At 40.5% G+C, this 18,296-nt stretch overlaps 1 protein-coding gene across 2 annotated transcripts in view; it reads right to left on the reverse strand.

Annotated features, from left to right (window-relative positions):
• Positions 1–13,373: 13,373 nt before the first annotated feature.
• Positions 13,374–18,296, reverse strand: part of PBX1 (PBX homeobox 1) — a 318,615-nt gene continuing 313,692 nt past the window's right edge. For both annotated transcript variants that reach the window (XM_082474400.1, XM_082474402.1), the window contains one exon: positions 13,374–15,824. In XM_082474400.1, the coding sequence (XP_082330526.1) occupies positions 15,804–15,824 (21 nt within the window). In that variant the 3' untranslated portion in view covers positions 13,374–15,803. The remainder of the gene's footprint in view (positions 15,825–18,296) is intronic.

Consider the following 18,296-nt stretch of genomic DNA (forward strand, 5'->3'; position numbering starts at 1 on the left):
CTATCACCTTTATCATATATTAAATTATTATATATGTCAATGTCTATTTTTGAACTTTTGAACTTAGTTTTGCAGCTCTTTAAAGTGGTGGTGCAAGACTGGGTATTCTTAATGAATCATTGCTAAACCCAATAGATGAGAGGGCAGACACCAGAAGCAAGAAGATCTACAATCCCACAGCCTGTGGAACAAAAACCACACTCACAGAAAGATAGACAAGATGAAAAGGCAGAGGGCTATGTACCAGATGAAGGAACAAGATAAAACCCCAGAAAAACAACTAAATGAAATGGGGAAAAGCAGTCTTCCAGAAAAAGAATTCAGAATAATGATAGTGAAGATGACCCAGGACCTTGGAAAAAGAATGGAGGCAAAGATCGAGAAAATGCAAGAACTGTTTAACAAAGATCTAGAAGAATTAAAGAACAAGCAAACAGAGATGAACAATGCAATAACCGAAATGAAAACTACACTAGAAGGAATCAATAGCAGAATAACTGAGGCAGAAGAAAGGATAAGTGACCTGGAAGACAGAATGGTGGAATTCACTGCTGTGGAACAGAATAAAGAAAAAAGAAAGAAAGAAATGAGGACAGGCTAAGAGACCTCTGGGACAACATTAAATGCAACAACATTCTCATTATAGGGGTCCCAAAAGGAGAAGAGAGGGAGAAAGGACCTGAGAAAATATTTGAAGAGATTATAGTCGAAAATTTCCCTAACACAGGTAAGGAAATAACCACCCAAGTCCAGGAAGCTCAGAGAGTCCCATACAGGATAAACCCAAGGAGAAATACGCTGAGACACATAATAATCAAATTGGCAATAATTAGAGATAAAGAAAAATTATTGAAAGCAGCAAGGGAAAAACAACAAATAACATACAAGGGAACTCCCATAAGGTTAACAGCTGATTTCTCAACAGAAACTCTACAAACCAGAAGGGAGTGGCATGATATACTTAAAGTGATGAAAGGGAAGAACCTACAACCAAGATTACTCTATCCAGCAAGGATCTCATTCAGATTCGATGGAGAAATCAAAAGCTTTACAGACAAGCAAAAGCTAAGAGACTTCAGCACCACCAAACCAGCTCTACAGTACATGCTAAAGGAACTTCTCTAAGTGGGAAACACAAGAGAACAAAAGGAACTACAAAAACAAACCCAAAACAATTAAGAAAATGGTAATAGGAACATACATATTGATAATTACCTTAAACGTGAATGGATTAAATTCTCCAACCAAAAGACACAGCCTTGCTGAATGGATACAAAAACAAGACCCATATACATGCTGTCCACAAGAGACCCACTTCAGACCTAGGGACACATACAGACTGAAAGTGAAGGGATGGAAAAAGATATTCCCTGTACATGGAAATCAAAAGAAAACTGGGGTAGCAAAACTCATACCAGATAAAATAGACTTTAAAATAAAGAATGTTACAAGAGACAAGGAAGGACACTACATAATGTTCAAGGGATCAATCCAAGAAAAACATATAACAATTATAAATATATATGCACCCAACATAGGAGCACTTCAATACATAAGGCAACTACTAACAACTCTAAAAGAGGAAATCGACAGTAACACAATAATAGTGGGGGACTTTAACACCTCACTTCCACCAATGGACAGATCATCCAAACAGAAAATTAATAAGTAAACAGAAGCTTTAAATGACACAGTCGACCAGATAGATTTAATTAATATTTATAGGACATTCCATCCAAAAACAGCAGATTACACTTTCTTCTCAAGTGCACATGGAACATTCTCCAGGATAGATCACATTTGGGTCACAAATCAAGCCTCAGTAAATTTAAGAAAATTGAAATCATGTCAAGCATCTTGTCTGACCACAACCCTATGAGATCAGGAATCAATTACACGGAAAAAAATGTAAAAAACACAAACACATGGAGGCTAAAAAATACGTTACTAAATAACCAAGAGATCACTGAAGAAATGAAAGAGGGAATCAAAAAACACCTAGAGACAAATAACAATGAAAACACGATGATCCAAAACCTAAGGGATGCAGCAAAAACAGTTCTAAGAGGGAAGTTTATAGCTATAGAAGCCCACCTCAAGAAACAAAAAAAAATCTCAAATAAACAATCTAACGTTACACCTAAAGTAACTAGAGAAAGAAGAACAAACAAAACCCAAAGTTAGCAGAAAGAAAGAAATCATAAAGATCAGAGCAGAAATAAATGAAATAGAAACAAAGAAAACAATAGCATAGATCAATAAAACTAAAAGCTGGTTCTTTGAGAAGATAAACAAAATTGATAAACCATTAGCCAGACTCGTCAAGAAAAAGAGGGAGAGGACTCAAATCAATAAAATCAGAAATGAAAAAGGAGAAGTTACAACAGACACCGCAGAAATACAAAGCGTCCTAAGAGACTACTACAAGCAACTCTATGCCAATAAAATGGACAACCTGGAAGAAGTGGACAAATTCTTAGAAAGGTATAACCTTCCAAGACTAAACCAGGAAGAAATAGAAAATATGAGAGACCAATCACAAGTAATGAAATTGAAACTGTGATTAAAAATCTTCCAACAAACAAAAGTCCAGGACCAGATGGCTTCACAGGTGAATTCTATCAAACATTTAGAGAAGGGTTAACACTCATCCTTCTCAAACTCTTCCAAAAAATTGCAGAGGAAGGAAAACTCCCAAACTCATTCTATGAGGCCACCATCACCCTGATACCAAAACCAGACAAAGATACTATAAAAAAGAAAATTACAGACCAATATCACTCATGAATATAGATGCAAAAATCCTCAAGAAAATACTAGCAAACAGAATCCAACAACACATTAAAAGGATCATACACCACGATCAAGTGGGATTTATCTCAGAGATGCAAGGATTCTTCAATATATGCAAATCAATCAATGTGATACACCATATTAACAAACTGAAGAAGAAAAACCATATGATCATCTCAATAGATGCAGAAAAAGCTTTTGACAAAATTCAACACCCATTTATGATAAAAACTCTCCAGAAAGTGGGCATAGAGGGAACCTACTTCAACATAATAAAGGCCATATACAACAAACCCACAGCAAACATCATTCTCAATGGTTAAAAACTGAAAGCATTTCCTCCACGATCAGGAACAAGACAAGATGTCCACTCTCACCACTGTTATTCAACATAGTTTTGGAAGTCCTAGCCATGGCAATCAGAGAAGAAAAAGAAATAAAAGGAATACAAATTGGAAAAGAAGAAATAAAACTGTCACTGCTTGCAGATGACATGATACTATACATAGAAAATTCTAAAGATGCCACCAGAAAACTACTAGAGGTAATCAATGAATTTGGTAAAGTTGCAGGATACAAAATTAATGCACAGAAATCTCTTGCATTTCTATACACTAATGATGAAAAATCTGAAAAAGAAATTAAGGAAACACTCCCACTTACTATTGCAACAAAAAGAATAAAATACCTAGGAATAAACTTACCTAGGGAGACAAAAGACCTTTATGCAGAAAACTATAAGACACTGATGAAAGAAATTAAAGATGATACCAACAGATGGAGAGATATACCATATTCTTGGATTGGAAGAATCAATATTGTGAAAATGACTACACTACCCAAAGCAATCTACAGATTCAATGCACTCACTATCAAACTACCAATGGCATTTTTTTATGGAAGTAGAACAAAAAATCTTAAAATTTGTATGGAGACAGAAAAGACCCCGAATACCCAAAGCAGTCTTGAGGGAGAAAAACGGAGCTGGAGGAATCAGACTCCCTGGCTCCAGACTATACTACAAAGCTGCAGTAATCAAGACAATATGGTACTGGCACAAAAACAGAAACATAGAAAAGTGGAACAGGATAGAAAGCACAGAGATAAACCCACGCACCTATGGACAGCTAATCTATGACAAAGGAGGCAAGGATATACAATGGAGAAAAGACAGTCTCTTCAATAAGTGGTGCTGGGAAAACTGGACAGCTACACGTAAAAGAAAGAAATTAGAACACTCCCTAACACCATACACAAAAATAAACTCAAAATGGATTAGAGACTTAAATGTAAGACCAGGCACTATAAAACTGTTAGAGGAAAACATAGGAAGAATACTCTTTGACATAAGTCACAGCAAGATCTTTTTTGATCCACCTCCTAGAGTAATGGGAATAAAAACAAAAATAAACAAATGGGACCTAATGAAACTTAAAAGCTTTTGCACAGCAAAGGAAATCATAAACCACATGAAAAGACAAGCCTCAGAATGGGAGAAAATATTTGCAAATGAATCATCGGACAAAGGATTAATCTCCAAAATATATAAACAACTCATGCAGCTCAGTATTAAAAAAACAAACAACCCAATCCAAAAATGGGCAGAACACCTAAATAGACATTTCTCCAAAGAAGACATACAGATGGCCAAGAAACACATGAAAAGCTGCTCAACATCACTAATTATTAGAGAAATGCAACTCAAAACTACAATGAGGTATCACCTCACACCAGTTAGAATGGGCATCATCAGAAAATCTACAAACAACAAATGCTGGAGAGGGTGTGGAAAAAAGGGAACTTTCTTGCACTGTTGGTGGGAATGTAAATTGATACAGCCACTATGGAGAACAGTATGGAGGCTCCTTAAAGAACTAAAAATAGAATTACCATATGACCCAGTAATCCCACTACTGGGCATATACCCAGAGAAAACCGTAATCCAAAAAGACACATGCACTCCAATGTTCATGGCAGCACTATTTACAATAGCTAGGACATGGAAGAAACCTAAATGCCCATCGACAGACAAATGGATAAAGAAGATGTGGTACATATATACAGTGGAATATTACTCAGCCATAAAAAGGAACGAAATTGGGTCATTTCTAGAGACATGGATACATTTAGAGACTGTCATACAGAGTGAAGTAAGTCAGAAAGAGAAAAACAAATATCATATATCAACACGTATATGTGGAACCTAGAAAATGGTACAGATGAACTGGTTTGCAGAGCAGAAATTGAGACACAGATGTAGAGAAAAAAAATGTATGGACACCAAGGGGGGAAAGCGGCGGGGGATGGTGGTGGTGGTGGGATGAATTATGAGATTGGGATTGACATTTATACACTGATGTGTATAAAATGGATGACTAATAAGAAAAAAAAAGAATAATATATATATACTAGAGGATAATAATTTAAATACTCAGGCTAATTGGGACATTCTATTAGGGGCTTTTCCATTCCGTGCTTGAACAGAGAAGTATCCCTATTTGTTGCTTCATGTGTATGAAGAACAAGTAGTCAAAACTGTCTCCTACTGTAAGGGGAAAAATCACAGCAGATGGCTATTATACTACTTTTGAACAATGGTATTTCCTTTTATGGGGGTTAATGTTTGAATGTGGCATGAGAATTATTACAAGACATGTTAATACTGAAATGTGCAGCTGACTTTCTGTATAAAATTTTATTTTCTCCTGAATTTCTTATTCTATCTGATCATTAAAAAAAATGTATTTATGGGAATGCCAAAAAAAACCCCAGTAGATGTTGAAAATGGTACTATATTAAAAATTTTAAGGTGGATACTGAATTATTAGTGAGACTAAAAGGGGGTAAAAATGAAGCACATGTGGAAAAAAAAGTAGCTCTTGAAGCTGGGTGACGGGTAATTCTGTACTCTGTACTTGCGGGCATGTTCAGAAATGTTCATAATAAAATCTTATAAAAAAAAAGATCGGGTTGACTCTGTATGGCAACCATTTTGGACCCTCCAATAACGGAAGACCTGCTCTTTTATCTCAATCTATATTATAACTTCTTATCTGAGTTTGGCGTTTCTCTCAGCAATGGTACCCAGGGATCCTCCAGTTTCCCCTTTCTCGCTTTGGCCTCTTAACAAACTACTGATTCTGCCCACCATTCATTGTTTTGGAGCAGCTTGTATGAAGTTACTGCAGCCCCGTGGGCTGTCCTCCAGAGGGAAAGAAGGAGAAATTTCTGGAGGTCCCTGGTTGGCTATTTCCCCCTACCACCCCCCACCCCCATTTCATGGTCAAAGACATTAAAGGTATCCTTTCAATCAAATATTCTTTATTATCTTTCTACACTTGTTTGGAGAAAGCAAGAAACTGATTTTCTTTTCATGATGATTATATGTCCTCTTATGAGCTCATACTTCAGTTATCCTTCTCCCTCTCCTTTAAGTTTCCAAAACCAATATTGCACTCCTATAACAGTTACGATGAATCTTGTAGAATTTACTACAGAAATTCCTAGGGCTGAAATATTTCCACTAGAAATATTTCCAAAGTGGGGCAAGTTGCTTCTCCCAAGTGTTTCTCCAGTCCCCCAACTGCTGGGTCTCCTCTTACTTTTTTCCTCTGGCACCTTCTTATTATCCTACTTTTACAGAAGGCAAAACAAAGAACCAAAATACACTGGCAAAACTAAAGTGGCAGTAGATTAGAACCTTCCCATAATCACACCAAGACTGTATTTTTTCCAGGCCTTTTGCAAATGGCTTTGCATGCATTTTCATTTAATCCTCAAAATACTCCCATGTAGTGTATACTATTATGTCACCGTTTTGCAGATGTGGAAACTGAGACCCAGGGAGGTTAGCTTCCCAGGGCCATGCAGCTAATAGGGATCAGTACAGAGACTGAGACTCAGTTCTGTCTGAATTCACAGCCTACTATTGAACACCATCTAATGGTGTCTCATAAAAATCCTCATTTATTCAGGACTCATATCAATATTAAACACTCTTCCTCCCCTGCCAGGCCTCTCTCTTTTTTTTTTTTTTTCAATAAGAATGTGTTTTACTTTTTTTTTTTTTTTAATAATGAAGCTGCTTTTCTTTCTTTTCTTTTTTTTTTAATTTAGGGAAGGCTCTTTTATTTATTTATCTTTTATATTTTATTTTTGGCTGTGTTGGGTCTTCGTTTCTGTACGAGGGCTTTCTCTAGTTGTGGCAAGCAGGGGCCACTCTTCATCGCGGTGCGCAGGCCTCTCACTGTCGCGGCCTCTCTTGTTGCGGAGCACAGGCTCCAGACGCGCAGGCTCAGTAGTTGTGGCTCACGGGCCTAGTCACTCCGCGGCATGTGGGATCTTCCCAGACCAGGGCTCGAACCCGTGTCCCCTGCATTGGCAGGCAGATTCTCAACCACTGCGCCACCAGGGAAGCCCAGGCCTCTCTCTTGTTGCTGGATGAGTGACGGTGCTGTTAGCCACCACTGTGGAAAGAAACCTCTGTGACAGTGGTCTTCATGCACGTAGGAGACTCAAACTAAAGCAAAATAGCCTATTTGCATGAGTACAATCTGCTCAAATGTCAGCGAACACCAGCTGAGACAAATTTGAAGACAAGGTAAAGGAGGATAAAGCACCGCCACTTGCCTCCCACCCAGCCTTGTCACCGCAGCCCTTGTCCGAGCCCTGGCACCTGCTGGGGAGCACTTCCTGTCAGATAATCCCCAGCCAGACAAACGTTGTCATTTGACTTCAGCAGATCACTCTGATCCAGATCAGTTCCCGGTCCAAGCTTGACACCCAATCATGAGTGGAATTTGGTTTGACATGTACCTGGCTGTGAAAGCCAAGTGTTCGCCCCTACCCCTGCCCCGCTTGACCCCCGTAGCCTCATATGTCAGAATGTGACATCACAGGTGTCAGCTGTAGCTCCAAGTGCACAGAGCAGGAGAAAGATGGGCGATGACAACAGAGGCTCTGGTGTCCGACCCAAGCCTGGCACCAGCACCTGCCTCCTGCCTGGATGGGGGAGCTGGGACCCACTGGCTGTGTGTCAGGGAGGCTGAAACCCCACTGCTAGAATCTTTTCCTTGCTTAAGTACCTTTCATCATAAACTCTGAACCACTCAGTGTGAATTTGGATATCAAATAGCATTCTCCCTGGCTGGAAGAACCCAAGGGTGCAAGAGTGTAGACGTGAGATCACCAAAGACAAGACAATTCACAGTTTTGCCTAGGATGGCCCCTAGAGGCAAAGCAGGAAGGAGACATGAGTGAACGGGGACAGAGAGTGAGGCCGACGGAGCATTTAGTACAGAGCATTCCTGAATTAGGCGCTTTATCTAAGTTACATAATTTTATTGTCACAACCACACTACAAAGCTCAAAAAGGAACCTGCTCAGAACCACACGCCTATTAAGCAATGGCCCTGGCGTCCAGCCTGGTGCACTGCACAGCATCTTTCCTATTACACTTCTCCACCTGGGGCAAGGAGAGCAGTACCAGGCACATGCGGTTGAGTTCTCAGTTCTTTGCATTATCTCTCTTATCTGGCACCCAGAGATGGGAAGGGATAGTCAAGTTCAGGGTCAAATCAGCCCATCTACCTCCTAAGCCCCAAAGGATTCTGTGACAGCTGAAAATCTCACCTTCCTCACAGAAGTCTTATAGCATCCCTGGAACTTTGCACGTTCCTCAGAATGCACTTGGCAGGAGCTTTCAGCTCCATGAGGGAAGGGTCTTCCCCCCAAGGTGCTGAGGCATAGAATGATGATGGCTGCTTGACGAGATGATGAGTCAAATGCTTGCAGACACCCCCTGCTCATCTTTGCCAACATTGCTGGCAACCATATAAATGGTGTCATAGAGTACTGTGTTCCCAGACTTCGGGATTTTTAATTTTTAATAACTCTGAGGATTGTCATGTTATTGCCTGTGTTTTAATTTGCCAGGCAAATATATAAACCACCCCCAGTTATTATCACTATAATTTTATAAGAAGGAAACTGTATGAAACATGTAGGAAAGACACCATCTCATCATAAAAACAGGCTTTTCCAAGAAAGGAACTTGGCAAGCATCCCTGGACATATGTATATGTTTCATATTTTGTCACAGATAAATGAAAATGTTATCAAGCATCAGCATGAGTCCTTGGGCTAACATTTAGGGACCCCTAATTAAGGTGGGAAGACCTTAGACTGAGAGTCAGGGTACCTGGGGTCAATCCCTGACCCCACTGCTAACAATCTACTTGGGCAAATTACATCATCTCTCTGGTACTTAGTTTCCTACCCCATAGCATGGAATAATAGTACCCATCTTAGAGGGTCATTAGAGGATTAAGTGAAATAATGAGTGCAAAGCACAGATGAGGAGACTTGTCAATTTCCTCCTCTGTAAAATAAGGGAAATAGAAGAAATGAGCTTTGAGATCCCTTCCAGCTCCCTGTGATTCCAGGAAAGCAGCCCAACCCTCCTGACTGAGCCGTATAGCGTATACCTAAGAGAGAAGGTACTTTCTCCAAGAGAGACTCTCAAAGAGAAAGTATCTCATAAATCTCAGGGCAGATCAGATTTGGGGTGAATGTGAGCAAATTCTCAGCCCCTCTTTCTTTTTTATTTTATTTTTATTTATTTTTTATTGAAGTATAGTTAATTTACAATGTTGTGTTAGTTTCAAGTGTACAACAAAGTGATTCAGTTATATATATATTTATATTCTTTTTCAGATTCTTTTCCATTATAGGTTATTATACAATATTGAGCATAGTTCCTTGTGCTATACAGTAGGTCCTTGTTGTTTACCTATTTTACATATAGTAGTGTGACTATGTTGATCCCAAACTCCTAATTTATCCCCCCGTCCTGCTATCTCCTTTGGTAACCATAAGTTTGTTTTCTGTCAGCCCCTCTTTCATCCATGGTCTTTTACCAGTCTTACCAGTACCCAAATAAAAGCAGCAAACACTCTCATGTTGTTGAAATGCTAGGTTGCCCACCTCAGGAAGCTGAGTGCAGGGTCAGGAGATAAACATAAGAACCTGAAAAATTAAATAACAAAAGATTTCAACCCCGACAGCATACTGGCTTTGAGCCCACTGTTTGCATCAGGACCCCGAAGTCCTATTCCATCTCACTTCTAGACTGCGATGCTCTCAGGAATGTCAAATCTCAAGAGAACGCAGGGGAAGAAGGTAGGCCCGGGGCATGCGTACTGTGCTCCTGCATGTGCGTGAAGGATGAGGCAGTGGGGTGTCCTTGCTTCTCCCTCCACCGTCCTCCCACCTCTGGGCCTCATCCACCTGAAACCCACCAGGAGAGAGGGATCCCACACGCCTCCAGTCGTCTAGTGCGCAGATAATCACTTGCTCTCCCTCTCATGCAGCGAGATTTACACGTTAGGTGTATGAGGCCAGAGAGCTTAGGCAGGAGACACATTTTCCAAAGCTCCAAGAATGATATAAAAGCACTACAGGCTCAATGCATCAAGCTCCAGGCTGGATACAGGTGCACTGGTTGCACCTGCCTTCGCCTAACTGTTGGACTTCATCCTATCTCCAGACCCCATTGCCTCATTGTCACAAAAACTGGCTCAAGTCCAGTGCCTTCCATGAAGAGCATTTTTAGGGTTAGTTCTGTCAGCCTCGAGAGGTTCTGAAAGCTGACCATCATAGGAGAAAGTCCATGAATGAGAGTGTATGTGTGTATGTTCATACTTCTCATTGGGGAAGAGTGAAGGCAATCAAGGATGCAGCTTGCCAAAGGTCCCCAAGCATCAGCATGTTATCAGATAATGTTCTGAAGGTCATCTGCAAAAGCCAAAGTGCAGTTGAAGGTCAGGATGCCCAAGGGAAGTGGCTTTAGCAGCTTTCACTAGGAAAGGAAGATGGGGCAGAGTACAGCTCAGAGCCTTGCCATTAACTTACCCAACCTCCTCAACCAGCTCGAGGAAGCTGCATGCAGCCCTCCAGATTCCAGAACTTGGCTCAGAGCTACATAAGAGGATGGAGCTGGTAGAGGGCAGCAGTGGAGGTTTGAAAGAGATAACAGAGAATGTTTCATATCTGCCAACAACCAGTTTCCCCTCTGTTCTTTTAAGGTAAAGCTCAAGGAACATCTGAGGAGGGCAGGAGGCAGGTTTCTGAGTCAGGGTCTCTCTTTTATTACTTGCCCATGTGAACCAGAAGCTTTCAAACAAAACTCACAAGTTTTATTGTCTTTTTCTGCACAGCAGAGATAGTTTCTGTAAAAGCCGTCACAATTAAAATGGCACCTTAAGAGCATCTACATAACAATAGAATTAAACATTAAGAGAGATGAAACAGTTCAAGTGCACAAACCATGGTCCCCTCTCCCATCTCAAGCTCCCGCCTCTCTTCCCAGAAAGAACTGACTTAAAATACTTCAGGTCTCCACAGGAAATCTGCTGAAGATGCAAGAGTGAAATGTAATAGGGTCTGCTTTGTGCTTGATCACCTCTCTGCCAGTGGGGATACATAGTATTGGAAAGAATGACAGGTCACACAAAAAGGGCAGGGAAAGACCACCAGGGTGACATCCCGGGACAGGCAGCTCTTCGGTGAGAAATCCTCCTCCAGAGCAGGGAGGGCTCTGCTAGGACCTGCCAGGGCTGAAATGCAGCAGAAAACCCCATCTCCCTTGGGTGGATGTGCCTAAAAGTGGCTTTGGGCAGGTTTGCAATAAGCCAAAAAAATGTATGTCACACATATATTGAGCTGGGGCTGACATGTCAGGCGTTGCCCAGAGCACTGTGTTAGTCAGGGTTCTCCAGAGAAACAGAACCAAAGGTGATATATTGTGTGTAAGTATATATGTGTGTGTGTGTATGTGTATGTATACATACATACATACATATATGTATACGTATCTGTGTACCATGTTTGAGAAGGGCATGAGAATCACACTCACCTGGATGCCAAATGTATTCTTCCCTGTTCCAATTGGTAACAGCAGTACTACCACCTAATCAGAGTCAATTACCCTTGTTTTCTTTTCTTGCTGTCTGGTCTTCTGTCACAAAGAGTTTAAAGTGCCCAGATAGCAGCTATAGCTTATGGTCCAATGGGACTAGCAATTCTCTTGGAGGAAGCATTTCTTCATTGTGAATTAGACTTCCAATCCACAGAGACTAGAGTTATGGGAATGGGATATACAGCTCCCCTAAGTCCGTCACTGGAAGTGATGGAAGTAGGTTCACTTCGACTTCTACACTTTGGTCTCAGATTCATGTGTTCTACATATCAGGGACACAGCACAAGAATGGTCATTGATTTAAGATGTATAGTATATTCTGAAGGATGAGCCCTATCATTTCAAGGTATCATCTCCAAGCTGGTGCTGTCTTCAGGTAACCATTTTATCACTCTGACATGCTAGCAGCTTCTGGATGGTGCTGCATATCACAGAGAAAGTGAAACTCGTGTTCATGTGCTCACTGTCACCCTTCCTTTGCTATAAAGTGTGTTCCTTGGTATGATGTGATATTATGTAGACTCCTGTGTCAGTGGATCATATGCTTTAGAAGCCCTCAAAGAGTGGTACTAGCTGAGGTTTTGAAGGTAAGAAAGACAAACTCAAATGTGAAATATCTGTTGATTCTAATCAAGATGAATTATTGCTCTTACAAAGTAGAAAGGATCCCATGTTGCCAAGTTGCTACGAAGTGGTTGGTTTGTCTTCTTGGAATGGTGCCATCTTGGTGAGGGAAGGGCTCAGTTTGGTCTACATTGCTGCATGGACACTTGACAATTGCGATAGCTAGATTAGGCTTGGTGAGTGGGAAAGCCATGCATGTTTCCTGCCACCATGAACATTCCATTATGCGCCCATTGTGCTGGCACTGGGGTGACCAGTGAGAAAAACAGGCTGAGTCATTCTGTCCACGTGGTTGCTTAGTGCCTCTTCTGTGAGGGAAGCTGTCTGGGGCATTAAATAAGGGATGCAAAGATCTTCCTTCTTTGTACTCACTCCCATAAGTCCATCCACCATATGTCCTCCCCAGGTCTCTTTGTCTCTGATCTTGAAATCTTTCTTCTTCCAGGCTCCTATACCATTAGCCATGGAAAAACAGAAGTTTCAGAAGCTTGCACTTGATCTCCATTGCACGAGCTCTTACACCACAGTCCAAGGAAGCTTGTGAGGTTTCTATCAACTACCAAATATATATACTCCAATTATTCTAATTCCCAGGGACTGAGGAAATTACCAAGTGTGAGTCCATGGACCTAGTGAAAGTACTGTGAGCCATACCTAGGACCCCTCCTCTAACAACAGACCATGATAATTATCTGGGTCCCAGATATCACTGTCAACTTGGCACCTGTGTCAAGCAGCCTTCAAAATGCTTGGGCAGTCCTCTTCCCCCAGTATATGCTTACTTGAGTAAATGGCCAGGGACCTTTTGGTGAAGGAATGGGAAAATCATTACCATATACATGTACTATAATATTTATAGGGTCTTTCTACCTGGGCACCCAGCCTTTCTGTTAATGGGTTCTGGATCTGAAAACTGACTCACATCTGGAAGCTGGGTAACAGATCTTGACTTATTTATTTTTTTTTTTTTAAATATTACTTTATTTATTTATTTATTTTTATTTTATGGCTGTGTTGGGTCTTCGTTTCTGTGCGAGGGCTTTCTCTAGTTGTGGCAAGCGGGGGCCACTCTTCATCGCGGTGCGCGGGCCTCTCACTATCGCGGCCTCTCTTGTTGCGGAGCACAGGCTCCAGACGCGCAGGCTCAGCAATTGTGGCTCACGGGCCTAGTTGCTCCGCGGCATGTGGGATCCTCCCAGACCGGGGCTCGAACCCGTGTCCCCTGCATTGGCAGGCAGATTTCCAACCACTGTGCCATCAGGGAAGCCCCCAGATCTTGACTTTTAATTAGGGTGTCTGTCTTCAGTCTTCTGACCATGTATCCTTGGTTTCTTTGACTATATAGATTAAGCAATGTTCTTATTGGCTGTCCATTTTTCTTGCCCCTGGAGATGTCATGCTTTACTGTGCATCTCCATGGCTCTCTAAGAGTGTGACTCACTGACTGTATTCCAAGCTTGTCCCTCATTATGATAATTATATCCAGGGTCAATGAGATGTGGTTATCCAGCTTCTAGGAGACCTCTAGGCGTGAGCAGCTCACCGTCTCCTGAGACAGCTTATTCCATCATTGGACATCCAGTTTTCTGGAAATCCCTTCTTATGCAACAGAGATATGCTTCGTGGAATTTCTATCCATGTGGCCACAGCTTTAGGTATTTTCAGGTAGCTACCATGCAAATCTCCTCCCTTATTTCCCTCACAATGACTAATCCCTCTTGCTTTGAGACTAATTTCAACAGAGTCAGACCTTCACATTCACCAGGAAAATCAGAACGCTCATCCTAGGTTATCTAGAGGGGAAAGAGAACAATGTGCCCCACTGAGGTGTGGCAACATAATAATAAAGTTATAATAATAAACAGACAACACGTATGGAGTGTTTACTCTGTGCCAGGCCCTGTGCAAAGCACTTGACTCACGTTATTCTCACAACAACCAGTCATTTATTTATGCAACAAATATTTATTAAGCACCTAAATCATTCTAGAAACTGGAGATACAGCAGTAGAGAATACAAAAAAACCCTGCCCTTATAGAGCTTACATTCTAGAGGTGGGAAACAGGCAATAAATAAGATAATTAAGTGCTATATATAGTATGTTAGGTGTTGAGTGTTAAGGAGTATAATAAAATGAGGAAAGAAGACAGGAAATGACACATGGTTTGCAATTCAGAGATCATGTTCAAGAAAAGTCTCACTGAAAAAGTAACTGAGTGAAGACCTGGAGGAGGTAATAGAATGACCTTGTGATAACTGGGGAAGACCGTTCCAAGGAGAACAAACAATACGGGCAAAGACCCTGAGGTAGGTATTATTATCTCCATTTTACAGATGGTTAAATGACTTGCCCAACAGCCACTGCTTGAGGATGGAGCCAGAATTCAAACTCAAGGCTACTTGACATGAGAGCTGGTACATTATATACCTGCCCAGTGATGGAGTGTAAGTGACCTTAGACAAACCAGAAATGCTCTATATTACAGATGGTGACCCAAAGACCTACAAGAGGGAAGCAACTTGCTCAGATAAACACTTGTAGATAATGGCGGAGCTGTCATTTCAAATGCACCATCCCTGCCTCCAGAATCCAAACATTTATTCTCTGGCTAGAAATCTCTCCCAAACCAATGAATGAACTTGGTAAAACTTTATCAATGTATTTTACTGGGAGGTATTTTAAAGAGTCTTGTCTTGACCCAACAGCATAAACGATGTCTAGCTCTGATTCCTCTCATTGGCAGTGGGTAACGAGGCATAGCCCATAAAGTTAGATCCTTCTAAACTTGAAAACAGGCTTCACACTTGTCTCACTATGTGATCTTGGGCAAGTTATTAAGCATCTCTGACTCCCAGTATCATCATCCATGGAACAAGGATAGAAATGTGTCTCAGGGATGTGGTAGGCATTAGATAAAATAATATGTATACAGCACCTTGCACAGTGAATGGAATACAGGAGATGCTCTAAAGGTGTTCATTGTCTTCTCCCCTATGTAATTAGTTGTATTTTCACATGCACATCTCTTGCTTTCTTAATGTATTATAATTTTATTGAGGGTTGAGAGGTTGTCATATATGTAGGTGCTCACCACATTTTATATTATATGGTGGTACATAGTGAATGCTTATAAGTGATTATTTGATTGCTGTATTAGTGGGGAAGAGAAAGAAGAGTGATTATTGCTTTGGGATTCTGCTGATGCAACAGTCATCTGGTTGCAACATGTGCCAGTCCACTGCTCACCATAGTTGTTTGGGCCGATGTGACTGGCCAGGAGGTATCCTCTTACTCCTTCAAAAGTCAGTATGTGTCATTCTGGAAGACAGACCACTATTCAGGTAGAGGAAGACATTTCTTCAGTCAAGAGGAGAGAAGTAGTTGTCAGCACCAGGACATCCCAGCCCTTAGTAGGTTCTTGCAATTTCCTGGTAAGAAGCAGAATTCCAGTTTAACTCACAACTTTAACACCCTCTACCCACACATCTTTCATCAGGACTGCTATCAAAGAGTCAAATTGACCGATTTCAGTTTTTATTTCTTTTGCCCACCCTCTGGCAAGATCTCAATAAGCAGCTAACCAGCTGAAAATCGGAGGAGAAGGAAAAGGCCTGGACCTCGATGATTCAGGAAATGGCTCATCAGCCATCCAAAATTGAAGTTACTTTTTCATTCATGTAATGTGGAGAAAAAGGTCTCTGTGATAAATATTAGGAATAATTCGATGGGGTAACTGTTTATAATTTCTTTTTTAAGAAAGAAAAAGTGAATCATTTGTGTTGTCCTTTCCCCTACATTAGCTTGTTTAGTCCTCGTAACAACCCTGTGAAATAGTTATTATTACCCATGTTTTATAGATGAAGCAACTGATCCCAGGAATATTAAATAACTTGCTTGAGATTATACAGCTGATAAATTGCAAACCCAGGACTCACATCGACGCGTTTTTAATTTGAGTCCAGTGGTTTTCCTCTGCACCTCATTTTTCTGCCTACATTTCAAAAGGACTGATAAAGGATAGTCTCTCCTGACCCTATTTGAAGGGTCAATGAATGTTAAAAGGGAGCATTATAGAACTATCTTCTCTTTTTGTGAATCGTACAGAGAACCCAGCCTTAATACAAACAGATATTTTTAGAGGAAAAAAAATAGTTTTCAGAAGTTAATAATGTATCTAATATTAGTTTGTACTTGTCTCTGAATAACTGAGAAGACCTCACAGACATGATGCTTCATCCCCAATCACTACAGAGAGGGGGAAAGGGTGTCAATGTTCCCATTTTGTGGCTGCAGGATCAAGAGGAGAGAAAGAGAAGGTATAGCAAAGTTGGGAAAAGAACCAGTAATTCTAACTTCTAGACTCATATATTGGCCAAGTTCAGCTTGACAAACTTTTAAAAATACATCAGTCTATCAATAAATTGCCAAAACATTCATCATACACATACAGAGGAACAAATAATAAAAGAGAATAAGGAAAATAAGTACTGTTGTGTTAGGGAGATAGAATTATGAAGAAATGTCCCCAATTTTACATATTTTGTAATGATTTTATATTACTTTATTATAATATAAAAGGAAGATATAAAGTGAATTATATTCACTTTACTGGATGCCGTGAAAGTACCCATTTGTCCAGGGCTAGGGTACTTCTTTCTATCAAATTCCCAACAGGACAATTGATTGAATTGACGCTCTTGGAAGACAGATTTCTTCTGGGTCAGAAGTACCACTAACATCTTCTCAATGACATATTGTAGGTGGAATTGGTTCTCATGGAATTAGCACCCCGCAGCTGAACAGTGATGGGCTCAGTTTCCTCTAGTACTCCTCAAAATGAGCAGTGATGTAGAACTTGACTTTTTGAACTGAAGTCTCTTCGAACAGCTTTGGTAGCAAGGCTTTTCCCTGTGTTTTTATCATAAAGGCTTGGAAGATTTTTCTTTCAATTATTTCAGTAAATTATGCCCAATTTGCTAACTTTTATAATTTCTCATTTATTTCACTAGCTTTTATAATTCCCCAAGTAGCTTAGAATGCTGGTGCTTAAGGGAGAGAAGTGTTAAACTTTCCTGTCTGCAGATGAAGAAACTGAGGCTTAGAGAATATACTTCTAAATTTAAAGTAAGTACATATCATATCACTTTGGAGCATAGCCTATATCACATTTTTCCAGCTATAATTACAGGCTGTCCTATAAAGTAAGTAGAGCAGTTCTTCTCCTTGATATTACTGGTTTCCTCAATTATAATATTCATTAGTTCAGCAGAAAGCACTCTAGCTGTAGGTACTGAGGGCTTAAGAATAAACTTGAACTATGACGTTTTCACATTTTATAGTGAGAGACAGACATTGCACATGTAAGAACTTACAGGTGGACAATTTCAATAACCGGTTCCCATTTTACTTGTTTTCTTATAGGAGGATATTATCCCATGACTTAAAAATCCGAAACAAAATTTATCAAATCAAAAGAAAAGGGAGTCATCCCTTCCCCTTTTCATCTAGGGGAATTCCATAGCTTGAATATGGGCGATGCCTCCCCCAAATTTCTGCTAACTCAGGTGGCAGTAAGTGAGTTATGGCATAGAGGAGGGATGTCTACCTTTGTCTGTGCCTCTCTACCTGTATACACTTGAGTGTATGCTATATTTTACAGAAGAATTCGGAGCAGCCAAGGTTGGGCAGAATCACATTACCCAATACCCAGTTACCCAGTACTCAGCTCCCTGCCATTTTTCTAGGCTCCCTTTTTCCTCCTTTCTTCTTTCTACCTTTTCTCCTTCTTTCCTTTCTGCTATCCTGAGCACTCCAAAGTCATCTCCCTGTATGATAAAGAGCTGCATCACCATTCCTCTTATGTCTTCACACTCGCCTCATAATGCTGACACCTCAAAAGT

The sequence above is a fragment of the Balaenoptera physalus genome (assembly GCF_965194825.1).
Source record: "Balaenoptera physalus genome assembly, chromosome: 1".
Classification (NCBI taxonomy): Eukaryota; Metazoa; Chordata; class Mammalia; order Artiodactyla; family Balaenopteridae; genus Balaenoptera; species Balaenoptera physalus.